Source organism: Erithacus rubecula (assembly GCF_903797595.1).
Source record: "Erithacus rubecula genome assembly, chromosome: 17".
In the NCBI taxonomy this organism is placed as follows: Eukaryota; Metazoa; Chordata; class Aves; order Passeriformes; family Muscicapidae; genus Erithacus; species Erithacus rubecula.
The window spans coordinates 13377400-13394884 of NC_136669.1; the positions used below are offsets into that span (position 1 = coordinate 13377400).

The 17485-nt window shown below is 46.0% G+C and overlaps 1 protein-coding gene across 2 annotated transcripts in view; it reads right to left on the reverse strand.

The window, feature by feature from the left end:
* Positions 1-540: 540 nt before the first annotated feature.
* The window catches only part of ADCY9 (adenylate cyclase 9), an 81713-nt gene continuing 64768 nt past the window's right edge, over positions 541-17485 (reverse strand). For both annotated transcript variants that reach the window (XM_079320511.1, XM_079320510.1), the window contains 4 exons: positions 14248-14407; positions 11192-11340; positions 8272-8313; positions 541-2669 (listed from right to left, as the gene is read on the reverse strand). In XM_079320511.1, the coding sequence (XP_079176637.1) occupies positions 1481-2669; positions 8272-8313; positions 11192-11340; positions 14248-14407 (1540 nt within the window). In that variant the 3' untranslated portion in view covers positions 541-1480. The remainder of the gene's footprint in view (positions 2670-8271; positions 8314-11191; positions 11341-14247; positions 14408-17485) is intronic.

Genomic DNA, 17485 nt, shown 5'->3' on the forward strand with positions numbered 1-17485 from the left:
TCCCTCTGTGCAAGCAGCTCCTGGGCTCCCACAGGCCTCTGCTCCCAGGGACCTGCATGGAGCTGGCTGCAGGACTGGGAATGATTGTGCTTCTCAGCTCACTACAAGGACTCTTTCCCCTATTCCTGCTTCCAGCAGCAGGAAGGGAGCATTCTGTTCTCTTCCCTGCTGCAAAAGCACTGTGTGTGTGTGTGTGTGTGTGTGTGTGTGTGTGTGTGTGTGTGTGTGTGAGTGTGTGTGTGTGTAAAAATCCTGAAAAACATTGTGCAGCACCATTGGTTCAGTCCAGAGGGAAGCTGGGATACTCAACTGTGTTTGGTGGCTTCCAAAGTGTCGTTTGGAAACAAATATTGCCTAAGGTAACATCCTCACAGTGGTTGGTAGTTCAAAGAGGCTCAAACACTGTCTTATTACTCCTGTTAAACCCACCAACAATTCATCTCTCCCGGTCCCTTCCGCACACCAAAATTCCCAAACAAAATAAAAAATAAAAAAAAAACAAAAACAAGAAACCAAACAGGAATAAAATAAATAAATAAATAAAGGCATTCCCAAAACATTTATTTTGCTTCTCTCTTTCTCTCTCTCCAGTCAGCTCAGAGACACCAATGTCATCACCTACCTTCGCCCGCCGAGCCGCATACGGAGCCGGGAGCCCCGAACTGCAGCGCTGCCGGGGTCTCTCCTCTGCTTCTGGAAACTGTCCCCAGAGCTGGCACTGTCCCAACCCTCCTTCCATTCCCACAGATCACTAACTCACTGGCTATATGGAAAAGAAGAGTATCCAAAGCACACGATGGCACACGGAGGCTGCAGAAAGCATCGGGAAAGGAGAACACGACGACAGCAGCTGTTCCTCCTGCCCTAACTAAAGGCTGAGCCACGGCACAACTCCCCCTCCAGCCCCACCCAAAGGGTGTCACCCCTGGCCCAGACATTCTCGTGGTGCATTACTGGCACTTTATAGCAGTCTCATATGGTAGATACATGCACATGTCTGTGTGTTACATACAAAAGGTCTGATAACAGTAAAACATTGTTCCGAGAGATATAAAAAACCCAAGGAGTTGCATTAGCCAAAAAAAGTGTTTTGTGAGAAACAACAATAAAAATGATATAACCACAGCTTTTCTTTTCTTTAAAATTAGATAAATACCCAAAGCTATGATTTCACTTGGGGCCTCTGTACCTTGACAGGGAGTCCAATGGAGTATATCTGAAGGCACTTAATATCCTCTACTCAGCTGTAAGATGGTTGCACAGGGAGCTGGGGAGCTTGGGATGTGATTTGGGGCATGGAGGAGAGAGATGGATGAAAACAAGCCCTGAAGAGCCATGATCCACACAGCCCCAGGTGCCGAAATGAACACAAACGTACAACCCAGGTGTGGAGAAGGTCTCTCTTGAAAAAGAAAACTGCCAATTGCAAAAGTCTGTGTGTTTCTATGGACAGAGCACTTCATGCAACTCTGACAGTTCATCATACACTCTTAGAGATATTTAGCTTTGTCAGTTCATTGACCTCCTCAGTCCCCGCTTCCTCACAGTCATCCTTTTCCACGGCTTTGCCAAACCTGCACCTCTCCTCGGCCTTCGCCGCATCTTTCTGGAGCTTCTTGGCGGAAGGAAGGGTGTCCTTGGCTTCTGAGCTCTCTGTGCCGTGGCCTATCGTATCAGAATTCTGTACAGAAGGCACCAGGTTGGCAATCTCATCCGTGGGAGAGCGCCCAATGCTGCCATCCACTTGAACCCGAATGTCTGGAGATATGGACAGCTGGTGGTGCGGCACGACCCCGTTGTCCATGCACTTGGGGTAAAGGTAGGTCTTCATCTGCCCCTTGCCCTTCACATTGACCGTCCCCCTGTAGTCAAAGTCATAGCCCATCTTGTTGAGGATGCGGTAGCTCTCCTCACTCACCTGGATGCGGCACTCGACGCCGGTGGTGTCCATCCTGCTGGCGATGTTCACAGTGTCCCCCCAGATGTCGTACAGCAGCTTGGTGGTGCCGATGACCCCGGCCGTCAGGGGGCCGTGGTTGAAGCCGATCCGGAGCTTGAAGTTAAACCACAGCATGTTGTTGTTGAAGTCATCCACCACCCGCATCATTTCTTTGGCAAATTCAAAAAGGGTCTGCAGGTGCCCGTGGGGATGGCTGCTGTCCTGGCACTGCGAGGTGTTGAGCCCCGACGCCGCCATGTAGGTGGCGCCGATGGTTTTGATCTTCTCGATGCTGCTGTAGTGGGGTTTGCTCAGCAGCTCGTCGAAGTCCCCGATGAGCTCGTTCAGGACCCGGTAACACTCCTTGCCGCCCTCGTAGTTCTCCTCGTAGAACTCGCTGAAGTTGACGATGCTGGCGAAGATCACCCCGCCGCTGTCGTGGTTCTTGGAGTAGCTCTGGGACACCTTCAGCTGCTCGGCCACGTGGTAGGGGATGATGTTCCTCAGCAGCCAGTCCGCCTGATCCCGCATGCTCTGGATCTTGGTGCGGTGCAGATCGGCCTCCACGTCGCCGTGGTAGTGCAGGCGGTAACTGACCTCGAACTCGCGGTTCAGGAACCAGACCAGCAGCAGCAGCAGGAAGGAGACCAGAACCACCTCCTGGCCCAGGAGCTGCGCCGGCCGCTGCGCCCCGCCCGGCGCCGAGCTGTTGCACGCGCTCCTCCTGGAGCTGCACAGAGGGGACAACACAACACAGGGCACTGTGAGTTAGGGCACTGCCATCCCTGCCCTGCAGCTAGAAACCCTCCGCTGGAAAAGGAGCCGTGGGAAGTACAGCTACATACTAAATGATAAAATATGAGTTGAGAACTTCATCTGCTGTTAAGAAAACGCCAAAGAATTAATTTCATTCTTAAACTCGCCGAGTACTTCCTTAAACCCACCAAGTATTTATCGTCATGTTCAGTGGCACAGCCCAATCCTGTTTTAAGGACTTCACCAAGGACACTCTTATCATTATATCTAAATATAAATATACAGCCCAAAGCACTGCATGTAAATATGAACCTGTGTGTGTTTAGGTATCTGAGTGTGCTCAATGTCTGTACATGGGGGTATCTGGGAGTTTTGTGTCATTTATCTGGTTTTGTATTTTTTATGACCTCCAATATTCAGAACCAACTGCTTTACACTCCTGTGCCTTTGCTTGTATCCTCACCAACGACCAGGAACCTTTTCCATGTTCCTTTAATGCTACCAAAGGGTCTGGGAGAAGATAATCCTGTAACAGACAGACCATGGAGAACCCTCGTGCCAGGGGGTTGGAACTGGATGAGCTTTAAGGTCTTTCTGTGCCAGCCCAGTCTGTGGCTCTATGAACTGCATGGAAGTGGGGAACATGGCTGTGCTGACATCTTTTCTGTGATAAAACTACTTCATCTCTTCATGGTGGAGACAGAAAGTTTCTCCAAGTGCCAAGATTACATAAAATAATCAAAAATTCCTGTCTGCCATAGACTGGGAGCAATATTTCAGATCCTCTCGACAGTTCACTGCCTGCCTGTGCAGATTATGAGGTGCTGATGGAGCATCTGCCAGTGCCAAACCACCCTGAACGAGGAGACATCTGCACTCTCCAATCTCAACTTTCTGCAGAGATGCAAAGACTCAAATTGAATCTGAGCAGGCCCCACCTATGCAATCCCAGAAGCAGAGGCTGAACACAGACAGCTTGGCACACAGTCATTTCTGCAGGGATCCAACTGCATTTTTGGGATAAAATCATGCCAAAGCCTGAGATTTGATATGAGCAGACATGCACTGAAGCTTCTCAAGTTAAGAGATGGTTTGAAAAGGAAAAGCATCACATCAACCTTTCTCCTGGAGAGCCAGAAAGGAATCCATGTTCAGCACCTGCCTGCACTTCAGTGGGAAGGCAGGAAGGGATTAAAGCTCAGCACAACTGGAGCAACAGCTCAAGGAGAGGAGGTTGAATTTGTTACTGGAACATATGAAAACATTCCTGAGTTAATTTTATTGCTTCATGTCCATGGGGGACAGGCTTCCACCCTGGATGTATTTTAGAGCTGGACTTTATTACAGGCACAGTTTCTTCCTCTGTTTCATTCTCAAATACTTGATTGACAGAAAAGTGTGATGAAACAAAACCACAGCACAGCTGTGAGACAGATGAATGTGCCCCATATCCAAAAACATTTCTCTGGGCCACAGTCTTTGTATCTATTCACTTTTCTACAGAAATCCTAAGGGGGGAAAAGCTTCCAGCAAGTGAGATATTTACAATACAGAGTGTGCAGGCTGAATTTCAGATGAAAGATAGGACAGATTACATTGGAAATTACTTCTTTTGTTTCCTACCATAAATATGGCAGAAAGGAGGAGTGTGGTGAAATGAAGGTGTTTTCATTTTATTCCCTCTACACAAGGGGACTGTGGAAGGAGGAGATGTCCCAGCTCAAAGTCAGGCCTCACCATCAGGTTCCTGTAACTGCTGTACCAAGACACTCCTTCCTCCCTGATTCCCAACAGAACCTCTGGGATGAACCTGTTTATCTCCCCCTTGAAACACAAGTCAGAGACAAAGACAAAGACATGGTTTAGTGGTGGCCTTGGCTGGGTTAATGCTTGGACTTGATGATCCTCACTGGTCCCTTTCAGCTCAGGATACTCTATGATTCCCTGATCTTGAATGTATTTTCCAGTCTAAATTACTCTCTAATTAATGATTAGAAGGGAACAATTCCTGAAATTTTTGCTACATATTTTGGAGGTGATAAAATGCCCTCCCAGCTTGATGGGTTTATAAAATAAAATGAGGGGATGGTAGGTAAGAGAAAAGATCTTGGAAATAAGAAGAGATGGGGGAAAGTGAGGAAAGAATCTGGATTAAGGAGCACAGTTCAGGTTCTTCTCTGAATCTGGGTTCATTATTTCACACATCTTGTGGGCAGAGATCTGTGAAAGGATCTGAGCAATGACTCTGGTACTGCTCTGAGAGTACCAGTTTGATCCAAACAATTCCCTCTAGTATGAGACATTCCTGCCACAGGGTTTTATTTAAGTCATTAAAGGCTTTTTATTTGCAGTTTGCTGTACCAAACACTCCTCAAAGCACTTTAACTCCTCTCCAGTGAATGAGGTGAGCACCACAAGTGTTCCATCAGGAACAGTGGAAGGCAGGATCTGCCTTCAGGGAAGGAGCTTCCTGGGGGAATGGGCTGGGAGCTCTCCACGATCTGCTCCATTCCTGAGACCTGCACGTGCAGGGAGTGACCCACTGACCTCCCTCCACTCATGGGGAATGGGCTGGGATCCCAAAATGATCCCAAAAAGAAGCTGCAGTGGCTTCTCCAGGCATTTTATCCCCATGAGCATTGGTATGGAAACCCTGACTGCAGCCTGAAGCAGAGTGACTGCACTGTCCTCATTTGGGAATCCAGCCTGTGGTGCTGCAGTGACCAGGACACAGGACACAGGACCTACAGGGCTGTGAATCTCCTCCCCAGGCAGCAGCCATGGCCTGGAGTCACCTTTGGAAAGAAAAGAACAACTCCCTCACACCTCCAACAGAAAGGATCAATCCCTCTGACCAATCTTTCTCAATTCTACTTTTTATGAGGAGTTGCAGCAGAAACTGATTTTAAAAATCATTCAAACTGAAATCTTGAGCTGACAATGTTTCTTTAACTCAAACTGGTGAAATGCTGCCTGGCACAGCCCCCTCACTATTAACTTGGCACCTCCATCCAGGCTGTGAACATGGAACAAGTGAGACTCTGGAGATAGAATCTCCTTTGGCTTCATCACAAATCATGAAGATAATGGCTTTCCACTTACAGAGCTTTCTGGAAAGCCAGTTTGCTTCTGAGCCAGTAACCCCTGTCTGGATTTGGATATCTTGCTATATTGAGAGAGGATGCCTCTGCCTGCTCAATCTGAGAGAAGAATGCAAAGGAGGAAAGGTGTGGAAAAGGGATCAAACTGCAGCTTTCCATGAAAAACATGCAGATGCCTACAAACCCTTCCCTACAAGCAGGTGATTTCAGTCTCCACTCAAGTGGCTGATTGCTGGTCCCCCTTGAGCAGCCACACTGGAAAGTGGCACATCCCACCAGGAATGAAAATGAGAAATATTTCCTGCTTTAAAGACAAAGTTCATGGTTGTATCCTTTGGGCTGAAGAACTGGGCTGCCTAGAAAACAAGGCAAACATTTTTATTTACAGACAGCCCAGAGATGAACTCTGTGCTAAGGCTTCATTAGCATTACACTGTCTCTCTTCCCAGGCAACATTAATATTATCTCTGCTCTTGATCAAGGAAAGGGAACAGCCTCATTAAAGGCAGCACACAAGCTTGTCCAGCCCTCCTAGAACACAGGAAAACTTTAGTGCTGAGTGGGGAAAGCAAGAAATTTATTTAATTCTGGCAGAAAGGTGCAGCAAAAAATTTTGTTAAGCTAAGAGAATTTAATCTTTTAGTAATCCATTAGCAGAAAAAAGGGGAAATTCTGTACTCTTGAAATGTGTTATACAATAATATAAAGTGTAAGAGCCCTGAAAAAAGATGCCAAATTCTGTTTAATGGCAGAAACAGAACAGGATTAACTCCCAGTTCTCTCTTTTAACTTCCAGTACTTGTTAATGTCCAAGTTTGGGCAGGGTCAGGCCAGGTGAGCTGGACTGAAGGGCAGTGCTGAGCAGAATTAGCACATGGGTCTCTTCCTCAGCTGAAGGAGCACAGACAACATCCAAATCAAAAGGGAAAAATGAAGATTAGAAATGTTTAATGGGTGCCATATTTTGGTCACTGCCTTAGATCACAAGCCAAGCCTTGTAAAGGAGGCAGAGCCTCACTCCCTCAAGAGACACCTCCATGGTTTGGTCCTCAGCAACTCTCACCTTCACCTGCCATGAGGCACAAGTTACATATTTATGGAGGAGAAATAGCTGCAGGAAAACAATGCTGACAGGTGATCTTAAAACAGATTCCTGTCACTGAGGGGAGCAGCCAGTTGTCAAAGATTTAAGGCAGGATGGATTATTGAGCAGTGATTAGCAGCTGGCCAGGAGCCTGATGAGCTGCTGGGGAGGAAGTTTATCATTCTGAGCAGCACAAAAGATTCACAACAAAAAAAAATAAGGATTCAAACACTAAGGATCCAAACTAAGGCTGATCCCAAGACACTACTGGAGTGATCACCATACTAATGTTTACCACAAAAGCCCCTTCATTCTCTTGGCTTTGAATTTCCATTCTGGATTCAATGAACTGGAATTCTGCTACCAAAAAAAAAAAAAAGAAAAAAAAAAAGTTTCATGAAAAAGGAAAACCCAAGTAAGAAAAGACAGAGCTCCCCAAACCCCAACAGTGTACTTGGTGAAGAAATACCCAAAGAAACACTGTTCTCATCCCTCTGTTTTGAACCCCATGTGTTTTCTAAACTACCACAGCATTTGTGGAGATGAGAATTATTTAAAAGGAATTCTGCTTTGACACATCCTCCCAGGACAAGCAACATGCTCCTAAAAACCCTTTCAGATCAAGCCCAATGTGGCCCAAATATTGCCCCCAAATTTGCAATGAGCAAACACAGACTTGTCTAATACCAAAGACCAGTAAAAACACCTCAAAATGGTACTGCAAAAACTTGCAATAAACCCATGAGAAACTCAAGAGTTTCACCAGAATGAATCTCTAACATAATTATTTTAAGGGGTCATTAATAACCCAGGAATGGATTTTTGTTTGCTTTGAAAGGCTGGGGGTAAAATTTTCTTTGCTCTCATTTTTGTGACTCCCTGCTCTGCCCAGGAGAGGTGTCCAGGCTGTCACACCCCAGCCTGGGAAGGCAGCTGGCTGCACATCCAGCTTTTCCAGAGGAAGCTCCTGCACACCAGGGAATTCTCACCTGGCCAGATGTGAGAGCACCCAACTCACACTGCTTCAGAAAGGTGCAAATCAGCCAAGAAAACCAAATAAACAGCTTGTGATGGACAGATAATGCTCTAAAAATGCTGCTACTGGAAAAAGAGATTTTAAATAGCTCCTCCATAATTCTATTTCCTAGAAATCCAATTTAAGGAGAAAATATCATTATACAATTCTGTGACTGCAGCACCAGCCTTGATGAGTTTTGCTCATACCCAAGTCATCTGTAAAGGAAATTACACAAGGAGCTTAAACACAACTTGCTGAACCAATTTGATGAATTCCCACGTTATTACTGTGGATGCAAAGTTTTGCTACATGTAATTCACTGAAAATGTTTCTATCCCAAAATATTAAGATGGTAATTTTATATAAAGCTTACCTAAAGTTCTGTGCCAAATCTAGATGAGGAGCTTCCATGGAGCTGAAATGAAAAAAGCACTGATTTCAGAGGGAAAGTAAAGCAATAAACAAATATTCCTGCAGCATTCCAGACAGAATTTTCAACTTCTCTATTGCACAGACCAATAACTGCACTGCAGACCTGATAACTGCACACAAACTTTGTCTGAACATGACTTATCTGCTTGGAAGAAGGAACCAGCCAGAGAAGCAAATTCCTGTAAAGGGAACAAGTAACTGTTAAACAATCCCATCTTACCTGGAAAATAGGGAAAAGCAATCCCAGAACTCTAAGACTCCATTATGTCTTCCTCTTATGTGAGCACACAGCAGAAGATTTTAAAAATAAAACACCAAGAGATAAACCCCAATATCTCCAAACAAAACCAAAAATGCTCACAAACCAAAAACAACAAAACAAACAAATAAACAAAAAACAAACTACCCAAAACCAAAAAAACCCCAAAATCCCCAAAATCCTAACAAACACAGAACCCATTTTTGAAGATGCCATTAGAGAAAATAAGTTGTTCAAGCACTTCTCTTATTTACTTGTATTACAATTTCTCTACTGCAATCAAGTAGCAAGAGAGTATCAAACTCTCAGGATTAGTTACAACTGGAAAGGGAGGTAAAACTGCAGAATGGATCTGCCTGTGGTGCAGACAGGGCTGCAACTGCCACTGGGACAAAAAAAATTATCAGAATCTTGGTAAGAGATGACATAAAGATGATTATTAACAAACTGAAGGGATGGGTTTCACTGACTACAGCTGTGTGACTTTTGTTCAGGATCAATTCTATCAATCACCTTTTCAGACCTGCAGTTGAACAACTCTATTACTTGAAATATTTATTCTTGAGGGATGAAATAACACATTCCATGATTTCTGAACCTTGCCCATGGATGGTCACTGCAGTCCACACCACAGTGGAAATCATCATTAGTAACATTCATTAAGATGATGGGGTTTCCTGATATTCACAGATCCTTTAGCACTCAGCAAGAGCTGATGCTGTCACTTGACACAACAGCAAGGTCTCCACCTCTCAGCTTTGGAAGAGCCATTCCCAGTCCCTTAATAAAGCTGAAATGCAGGGAAAATCCCCAGTTCTGTGTCTGTCTTTCTGCACAAAGTCTGGACACGGAGCTTGTCCAGGACTGTTCCACTGCCCCCTTTTACCAGGAACCCCCAGGCAGCTGCACTGGGGAAGGAGCTCCAGGAACTCCTGCTGAGGGGAATTAGGGAAGAGCAACCAGAGAATCAAGAAATGGCATCAAGGGTTTGCTCTCCACTAATTCCCCTGGAAAACCAAACCCGTGGTTGAGTTTGGAGCCAGGTGGGGGATGGGCTCTGCTCCCAAGGAACAAGTGACAGCACAAGGGGAAACAGCCTCAGGTTTAGGGGAGGTTTAGGGATATTAGGGGGAAAAAAGACCTTAAGCAAAAGCCCTGGCACAGCTGCCCAGGGCAGTGCAGAGTCCCCATCCCTGGGGGGATTTAAAAGTCCTGTGGATGTGGCACTTGGGGACATGGGCCAGTGGTGGCCTTGGCAGTGCTGGGGGAACAGCTGGACTCAATCTCTGAGGGCTTTTCCAGCCTAAAGGATTCTGTGATTCCAAGATCCTCAGTGAAGCTGTGGCTGGCCAGTGCAAGCAAAGGGAGAAGGTCTTTGTGACTGGGAGAGGTCACCCAGTGCTGGGGGCAGATGATGCTCACTGGGATCTCTGGATCCTGAACCCAATGAGACAAATCCATGAGGAGACAAGGGAGGCTTCAGAAGCAAACACTCCTTTCCTGCACTGAAGCTGGAGAGAACTCCCTGCCCTCCTGTCCAAGCCCTCTGCAGACAGACAAGAGAGGGATCTTTCTTGAGTCAATATGATCTAGAAATCATTTGTCAACTGACTACAGCTCCAGGATATTTTTTCCCCAGGACTTTCTCCCTTCAACCCTTACAGCCACCTCAAATCACAGATGTGAATAGGTATAAGAGGTGACTTCTTCCCTTTTTTAAAGCATAAATTTGATCAAGATTAAAAAATACCACTGAAGACACCTAAAGAGGCAATTAAAGCTAAATACTCACTAAATTATGTATGTGCAAACACTTTTTGGTTTGTTTGGGTTTTTTTTCATGTTTTTCACCTTATGATTCAGAAGGTCTCTGAAGGAGAGGAACTGACTGATTGAGGAGAAGACCTTGCTAAGTTCATCCCAAGAGAGGGTCTTAAGCCACTGAGAAGTGCAAGTTGATGATAAAATTTTGCCAATAGGAGTAGAAGTCTGGAAGGACCCCCTGGAGTCTCTTGGTAAGAAAACAGCAGGAGAATACTGCAAAAGAAATTCTCCTTGCAGAAAATCGTGTATCAGAGGAAAACTGGAAACATGTAAGGTTATTGCACAGCAACTCATTATCATGATTCCTCTGGTTCCTGTTCTGCAGAGTCCTCTGAAAAGGCAGGAGAATGGAACTGGGTATTAGATCCCATTAGATCCCATTAAAACCAAGCACCTGCCTCCCACATTGGAAAAAGCATTGAGGAAGGAGGTGGAAGAACACCTGGTTCCTAAGGGCAAAAATAAATCCAGAGGGGTGTTGGGGAGCAGTTGGGTTCTCTGGCACCACCAAATACCTGGGAAATTCCTTAATAAAACAGATTTTCAAACTAGTGGTGAAAGGCAATTCTGTGGGTCTGTATCTGTGTCCTAGGAACACATCAGGATGAACAGAGAAAAGGGCCCCCTGAAATCCTTAAAAAAAAAAATAAATAATGAAGAAATAAAATCATTAAGGTTGAGATGCTGGAGAAAGTCATGGCAGACAGCAAAATCCTGTGCATCAGCCCCTTGTTTCCCTGGGGAAAGGGCAGCTGTGCTGCCCTGAGGGTGAGCTCACCTGGAGGGGCACAGGGAGACGTAGAGCAGGATGAGCAGCACTGCTCCCACCACGGTTGCCAGCAGGGATCTCATCCAGGAGCTGAGCTGGCAGAAGTTACAGTACTGCACAATGGTGATGAGAATGGCACAACACATGAACATGGTGTACTGCAACAGAGAGAGAGAGGGGGTTAACAGCTGCCCAGGGCCTGCCACACACCATGGACAGGGGCCAGCAGGGAGAAGGGGATCATTCCACCTGGATGATGGGCACAGGGAGTGATCCCACCTGAAGATGGACATCTTCCCTTCCAGGAGCAAGAAAACCTTTAGCACTGCTGGTTTGTCACCATTTTCCCTGGATGGAGTTTTTTATCACACATGATGTCCAGAGCCTCCAGCTTACCTTGGCCAAAAGCTCAGTGCCTCTTCTCATCCAAAAAAAGGGAAAAAAAGAAGATGAAAATTCATGGCAACCCCCTCTCCACTGCTGGGGTTAGATCCTGCCCTGCTTTACATAAGTACCAAAATTCCATTGCATTGGAAATTTGCAGAGTGCAATTTCACCCACCTGCCTGCTTTTAAAAACACTTCAGAGAGAACATCCTCACTCTGCCCTGTAAGAGCTGGGTCCAGGGAAGGAAAGATCTGCCTTGGTGACAAAAGGCAGCTTCAGTCACTGGCAACTCACCCTTGGTAACATGACCACTTGTGGCAATTTGAAAGGACAAGTTCACATTTTCTGTTCCAAGTGCCTCATCTCAAACCCCTTCACCTGTTCACAATTCCTGGATAAAGAAGTGCAGGAGCATTGCCCAGAGCACCTTCATTTCCCCAGCTACAACCTCACAGTGCTCAAAACTCTCAAGTGTGCCAATGATCTGCCAATTTTGGTTTCCCAAGGATATTCATGACCATCCAAGCTAAAGCAGAGACTCCACCCTTGGATTAAGGAGTTCTGGTCTAGCTTTATGCTGTGTTTTACAGCATGAAATGATCATTCTCTCCCTTCCCTTTAGATGTCCTGTGAAGCTGAAGTGCAGACTCTGCAGCCTGGCAGTCCTGTGGCATAACAAACAAGCATGTGATTGAGAGCAGACACAGTGTATGGGAAAAATCCTTACATAATTCACCATTTTTAAACCACAAACAACAACTGTTGTTTTTTTAAATGACTTAAAAACGAATAAAATGAATTTCAGAAGCGTCCATTTATAAAAATACAATTTAAACTTACTTTTTTCCCCCCATTTCAGGTCTCCTAAAGTGGCAGAGCACTGGTTCTCACTCCAAGTGATGCCCCAGCATGAAGCCAGCCTATAGAGGGTCAGGATGTGCTGGATTCTACTATGGATGCATGGCTTTGGAAAGTTTTTTTTTTTTTTCATGGCTCTTTTTGTTAATTTTCATTTTAATTATTTTATATCCAGGGAGCTTATAAAATGCTATGAATAAAAAAAAAAAACTTTGCAAAACCATGTCATAGTAAAGGAGGACACTTACCTGACCCTCTATAGATTGACTCCATTTCCTAGAGCTCCATGAGTGTGGAAACACTGAGCACAAGGTGAGTTGGGGCATCTCTTGGAGAGTGAGCCCACAGCCCCACGACCCTGGAGCACCTGCAAGAGGAAAGAAAGCAAAGTTTATTCTCAGTTTGGTGATGAAAGTCACCATTTTATTGCTTTACTGCTGCTGCCTGAAGTGTTTTGACTCAACCTGAGCTGCTGTACTGAGAACACACTCACAAAGTGCTTCTGATATTATCTGAAATATTTGGAGAGATGATCAAGGATGGTGATGAATGGGATGGTATCAAAATCAATGGACAGATTTGAGAGATTTGAAGGTTTTCAGCTCCCTTCCCTTGAGGAAAACATTCCTATGGTTAGTTTACTGATAATCATGCTGGGGAAAGACTATCATTAGACTGAACAAACAAATAAATTTATAGCTCAAAAATTCTTAACTCAAGTTCCAAAAGGTAGAAGCTGCAGATGATCTTAAGCACGGGGTGGAACAGAATGTCAACCACACCCTCCTGTGACTGTGACAACCACAGGATTAAATCCCATGTTGTGTTTAAATCAGCAAGGACCAAAAAATGTGTGGTCACACATTGCCATGGAACAAACACTCCCCAGTAGCCAGGAATGAGCTGTGACAGGCAGAGTGAAGAGGATCTGGTCATTACCTACACCCAGGGCCCTGAAATAGCAAGAGCTTTGTGAAACACAATTCCCTGAAGATCCTGGAAAGGAAGGATTGCACACTGTGCTGCCTAAGAGAAACCTGCAGAGAAACAATCTTTCATCTCCAGCTTGAGGCCATTTTATTCACAGTTTTTAAGCCTTGATTTTATGCTACAGTTGGCCTTTAAATTAAACTGTTCTTCCCCCTGCTCACTGCTGCCCATGGCAAGGGGTTGGAACAGGAGGTGCCTTCCAACCCAAACCATTCTGTGATTCTATAAATGTTTAACCCCTTGTTCTCTGAGTGCTTTTAATAACAGAGACACCAAATTCTCTATGGATCTCTGTGTCTGAGTTAAACATGCCAGTTTCTTTCCATTCCTTTTCAGAAGGCAGTCATTGCACTCCTTTAACTATTCCCACAGCCTCTGCAATGGCCATTTCTAGGTACCAAGGGGTCTCTCCTTTGAGTTCCTTCATCTCACTCTGCAAAGCCAAAACCTCCCTTACTAATCCTGCTCTCATTGTTGAGGTTCACTGATACAGCTTCTTTGACTCCAAACTCCAAATCCAGCCCAGGACAATAATCCAGAGGTAAACCACTTGCATTATCTCAAAAAAATTCCTGCAGAAGTGCTTGGTCTAAGAGAAAAAAAGGTATGCAAGCAGCAGGAATTTCTAGGTATCCTCTCCCCTTTTGTCTGAGAGTTTTCACCATGACAGTGTTTACATAACAGAGCAGGAATTCCACCATCCACAAAGCCCCATCCCTCTAAGGGATCTGTATCAAACAGATGTAGAGCAGGAGGGAGGTGGAAGAAGGCAGGAAAGCAACAAGCTTTGTTAGCTCCAAACCATCACATTATAGAATTCAACCACTTACATGTATATTTGTTTCAAAATCAGAGGTGAAGTGTGAAAATACTGCAAGAGCTGGGAGAGAAACCAGGATTGCACCGAAGAAGTGTCGAGGCAGCCAGCCAGAAATCACCTCCAGGAGCCTCTTGGTGCAGGTCATCACCTCCTCCAGGAAGAATGCCATCCTGCAACAGGAGACAGGGTCCACATCAGGCAGCACAGCTTGTACCTCTCATTTACCTGCTTCAAATCCTCCACTTAGGCTCTGTGAGCACCTGCTGTGACTCCAGGGAATAATCCAGAGTGTTTGCTCGGCTGAGGAGGGAGAGCCTCGGTGTGGTGGCTTTGAGGAAGCAAACAGACAGCCCAACTTCACTTCCCTGGAAGGTTAAACACAGGGAAGACTCCTCTCCATTCATAAATAAAGCAGGGAGAGAGGAAAACTTTTACAAATTGAAGTTACTGAAAATAACACCAGGAATGCTGGAGGAGCAGGGCAGCTCCAGCACCCATCACCCTGCAACCCAAACCAGTTCTGCCAGTTGCCAGCAGCCATGGTGCAGCAGGCTGTGCTCCCTGTCATTAGGGAAGGGGAAGGGGAGCGTGGGCTGTGAGCTGGCAGGAGCTGAGCTGAGCTGAGCTGAGCCCAGCTGGCACCTCACAGCCAGCTGGATCCCAGCAGGCACGAGGGAGGAACGGCTCTCACCTCGAGCTAAGCACGGCCCCAGCCTGGGAAGAGCTGAAGGAGCCAACTGGAAGAGCTCTGGAGAGCAGCTCACAGGAGATGCTTCTCAAATGAGAGCAGCTCTAATTGCTGAAATGAATAAGGCAAGGTAAAAGGATGCTCAATGCTCAAGGGTATTGCATAGAAAAGTAGTATTTATCCACAGAAATAAATCCTTGGGATAACTTCGTTCTCAAAGCTCAACATTAGTCACTTGAGAAAAATTGCAACTGCTGTTCAAGTGCCTAATTATTTTTAAGAAGGTGTAAAAAAGGTGGTGTAGCACAGTTAGCTGCATCCAGAGCCATTAATGGCATGTGTGGAGTTATCAGACTCAGGCTGGGCAGGTAATTCTGGACTACAGAGCCCAACCAATACAGAATCACACCTTTTTTTTTTTTTTTTTTTTTTTTTTTTTTTTCTTTTTTGTTTGTTTTATACAGAGGTGCTCACAGCTGAAAAAAAAACCTCCAAAAACCACACACTAAATATGAAATTCCCAGTCTCCAAAGTCACATAAATTACCCCATATCACCTACATATCTAAAAAGAGAAAAGATATCCAGGATATATTTTTATTTACTAAAATATTGTATTTATTAATATTTTTTTATCTCTCTCATTTTTAACCCTGTTGTCTGAAATACAAGGTTCTATACGTTGAATAAAAGCCTCAGTTCACAAACCAAGCTGAACTGAAATTTATTTATGCCAATTTGATACTCATTTCACACCTTTAAATATAAATTGTTCGTGAATGAGATTTTAATCCTCTGATCTGGAATTCTGCAACTTGCAACCACAAGTATTTTGTGAAGCATAAGAACTCTAATTGAAGAAAAATCTGTAGATTATACTTTAATGGAAAATGAGGAATTTGGGAGGATGGAATACACTGTAATTCATCGGGAGCCCACGAGAGGGTGCTCACAGATTTGCCAGCTCCCAGTTTAATGGGCTTCATTCACACCAACAATTCTAATGCATTCTACTGGAAAACAGAATTTCCAGCAAAGCACTGAAATTTAAAAACTGGATATAGAAGACTTTTAAAAAACCTCTCTAGAGTGAGGAGTTTCTGAAGGGTCACAGGCTGTACCCTGTGCCCAGTGCTGAGTAGTCTGAAATCACCACCCAAAAAAGCAAAGCCCCACTCTCCAGGAGCCCATGGGCTGGGACTGGAATCTCCTGGCAGAGCTGGGCAGGGACAGGGGCAGGGACAGGGGCAGGGACAGGGACAGGGACAGGGGCAGGGACAGGGGCAGGGACAGGGACAGGGGCAGGGGTAGGGGCAGGGGCAGGGGCAGGGACAGGGACAGGGGCAGGGACAGGGGCAGGGGCAGGGGTAGGGGCAGGGGCAGGGGCAGGGACAGGGGCAGGGACAGGGACAGGGACAGGGACAGGGACAGGGACAGGGGCAGGGACAGGGACAGGGGCAGGGGCAGGGGCAGGGGCAGGGGCAGAGACAGGGACAGGGACAGGGGCAGGGGCAGGGACAGGGGCAGGGACAGGGGCAGGGACAGGGACAGGGACAGGGACAGGGGCAGGGGCAGGGACAGGGACAGGGACAGGGGCAGGGGCAGGGACAGGGACAGGGGCAGGGACAGGGGCAGGGACAGGGACAGGGACAGGGACAGGGGCAGGGGCAGGGACAGGGGCAGGGGCAGGGGCAGGGGCAGGGACAGGGACAGGGGCAGGGACAGGGGCAGGGACAGGGATGGCAGCCCAGGGCTCCCTGGGCACCTGCTCCCTGCCAAGGTGCCAGCTGTGCCCACGCTCTGGTGCCTGGCAGCCACCCCTGCTCTGGGGCACCTGCCCAGCTCGTGTCTCTCACCCCAAACTCCAGAGTTTGCATCTTCCTTTCTGCCAAGCCTCCATGCCAGCACAAATTCCTGTGGGAGCTATAGCAACAGATCCAGGGGTGAACCCCACGGGTTAATCCTGCCATGAGGACACTGCTTTATTTAGGCAGCTGTGTGCCTCAAAAAGGCAGGTGCAAATTCCAGTTGCTCCTGATAATCTTTACCTTCTTGCATTGATTTTTTGGGGATGGATTTATAGTGAGGCTCTGTGCTCTGGAATTAAAAGATGGAATTCTCCTCCTGAACAGTGAATGCAGCCCAACGCTCCCAGCACAGGAAGTCAGGGGTGCATTAAATCCAGACAGCAGTGAGAGCTGCAGACAGATTTAATGGCTACAGGGCAGTATCAGTAAATAATGCAGTGTCAGTGGGCAGCTCAACAGGGCTTAAATGCTAAAGCATCTGAGCTGTTTACACAAGCTGGAGTTCAAATTAGTAACTTTGACATAAATGATTAATGGCTAATGGAGACTGTTACCATCATTTTTGTATTTACTGGCAGTTTAAAATCAATTCCCAGAGTTCAAATCAAAAGCTTTTGGCATAGCAGCAATTTGGTGGGATATTAAATACCAGATGTTAGAAATAAATAAAGGCAAACAGACTACATTGTTTTCCCCAGCATCAATACTCTGTATCAGTTGTGTTAACAGATCTGCTTCATCCAGCTCGAGGGG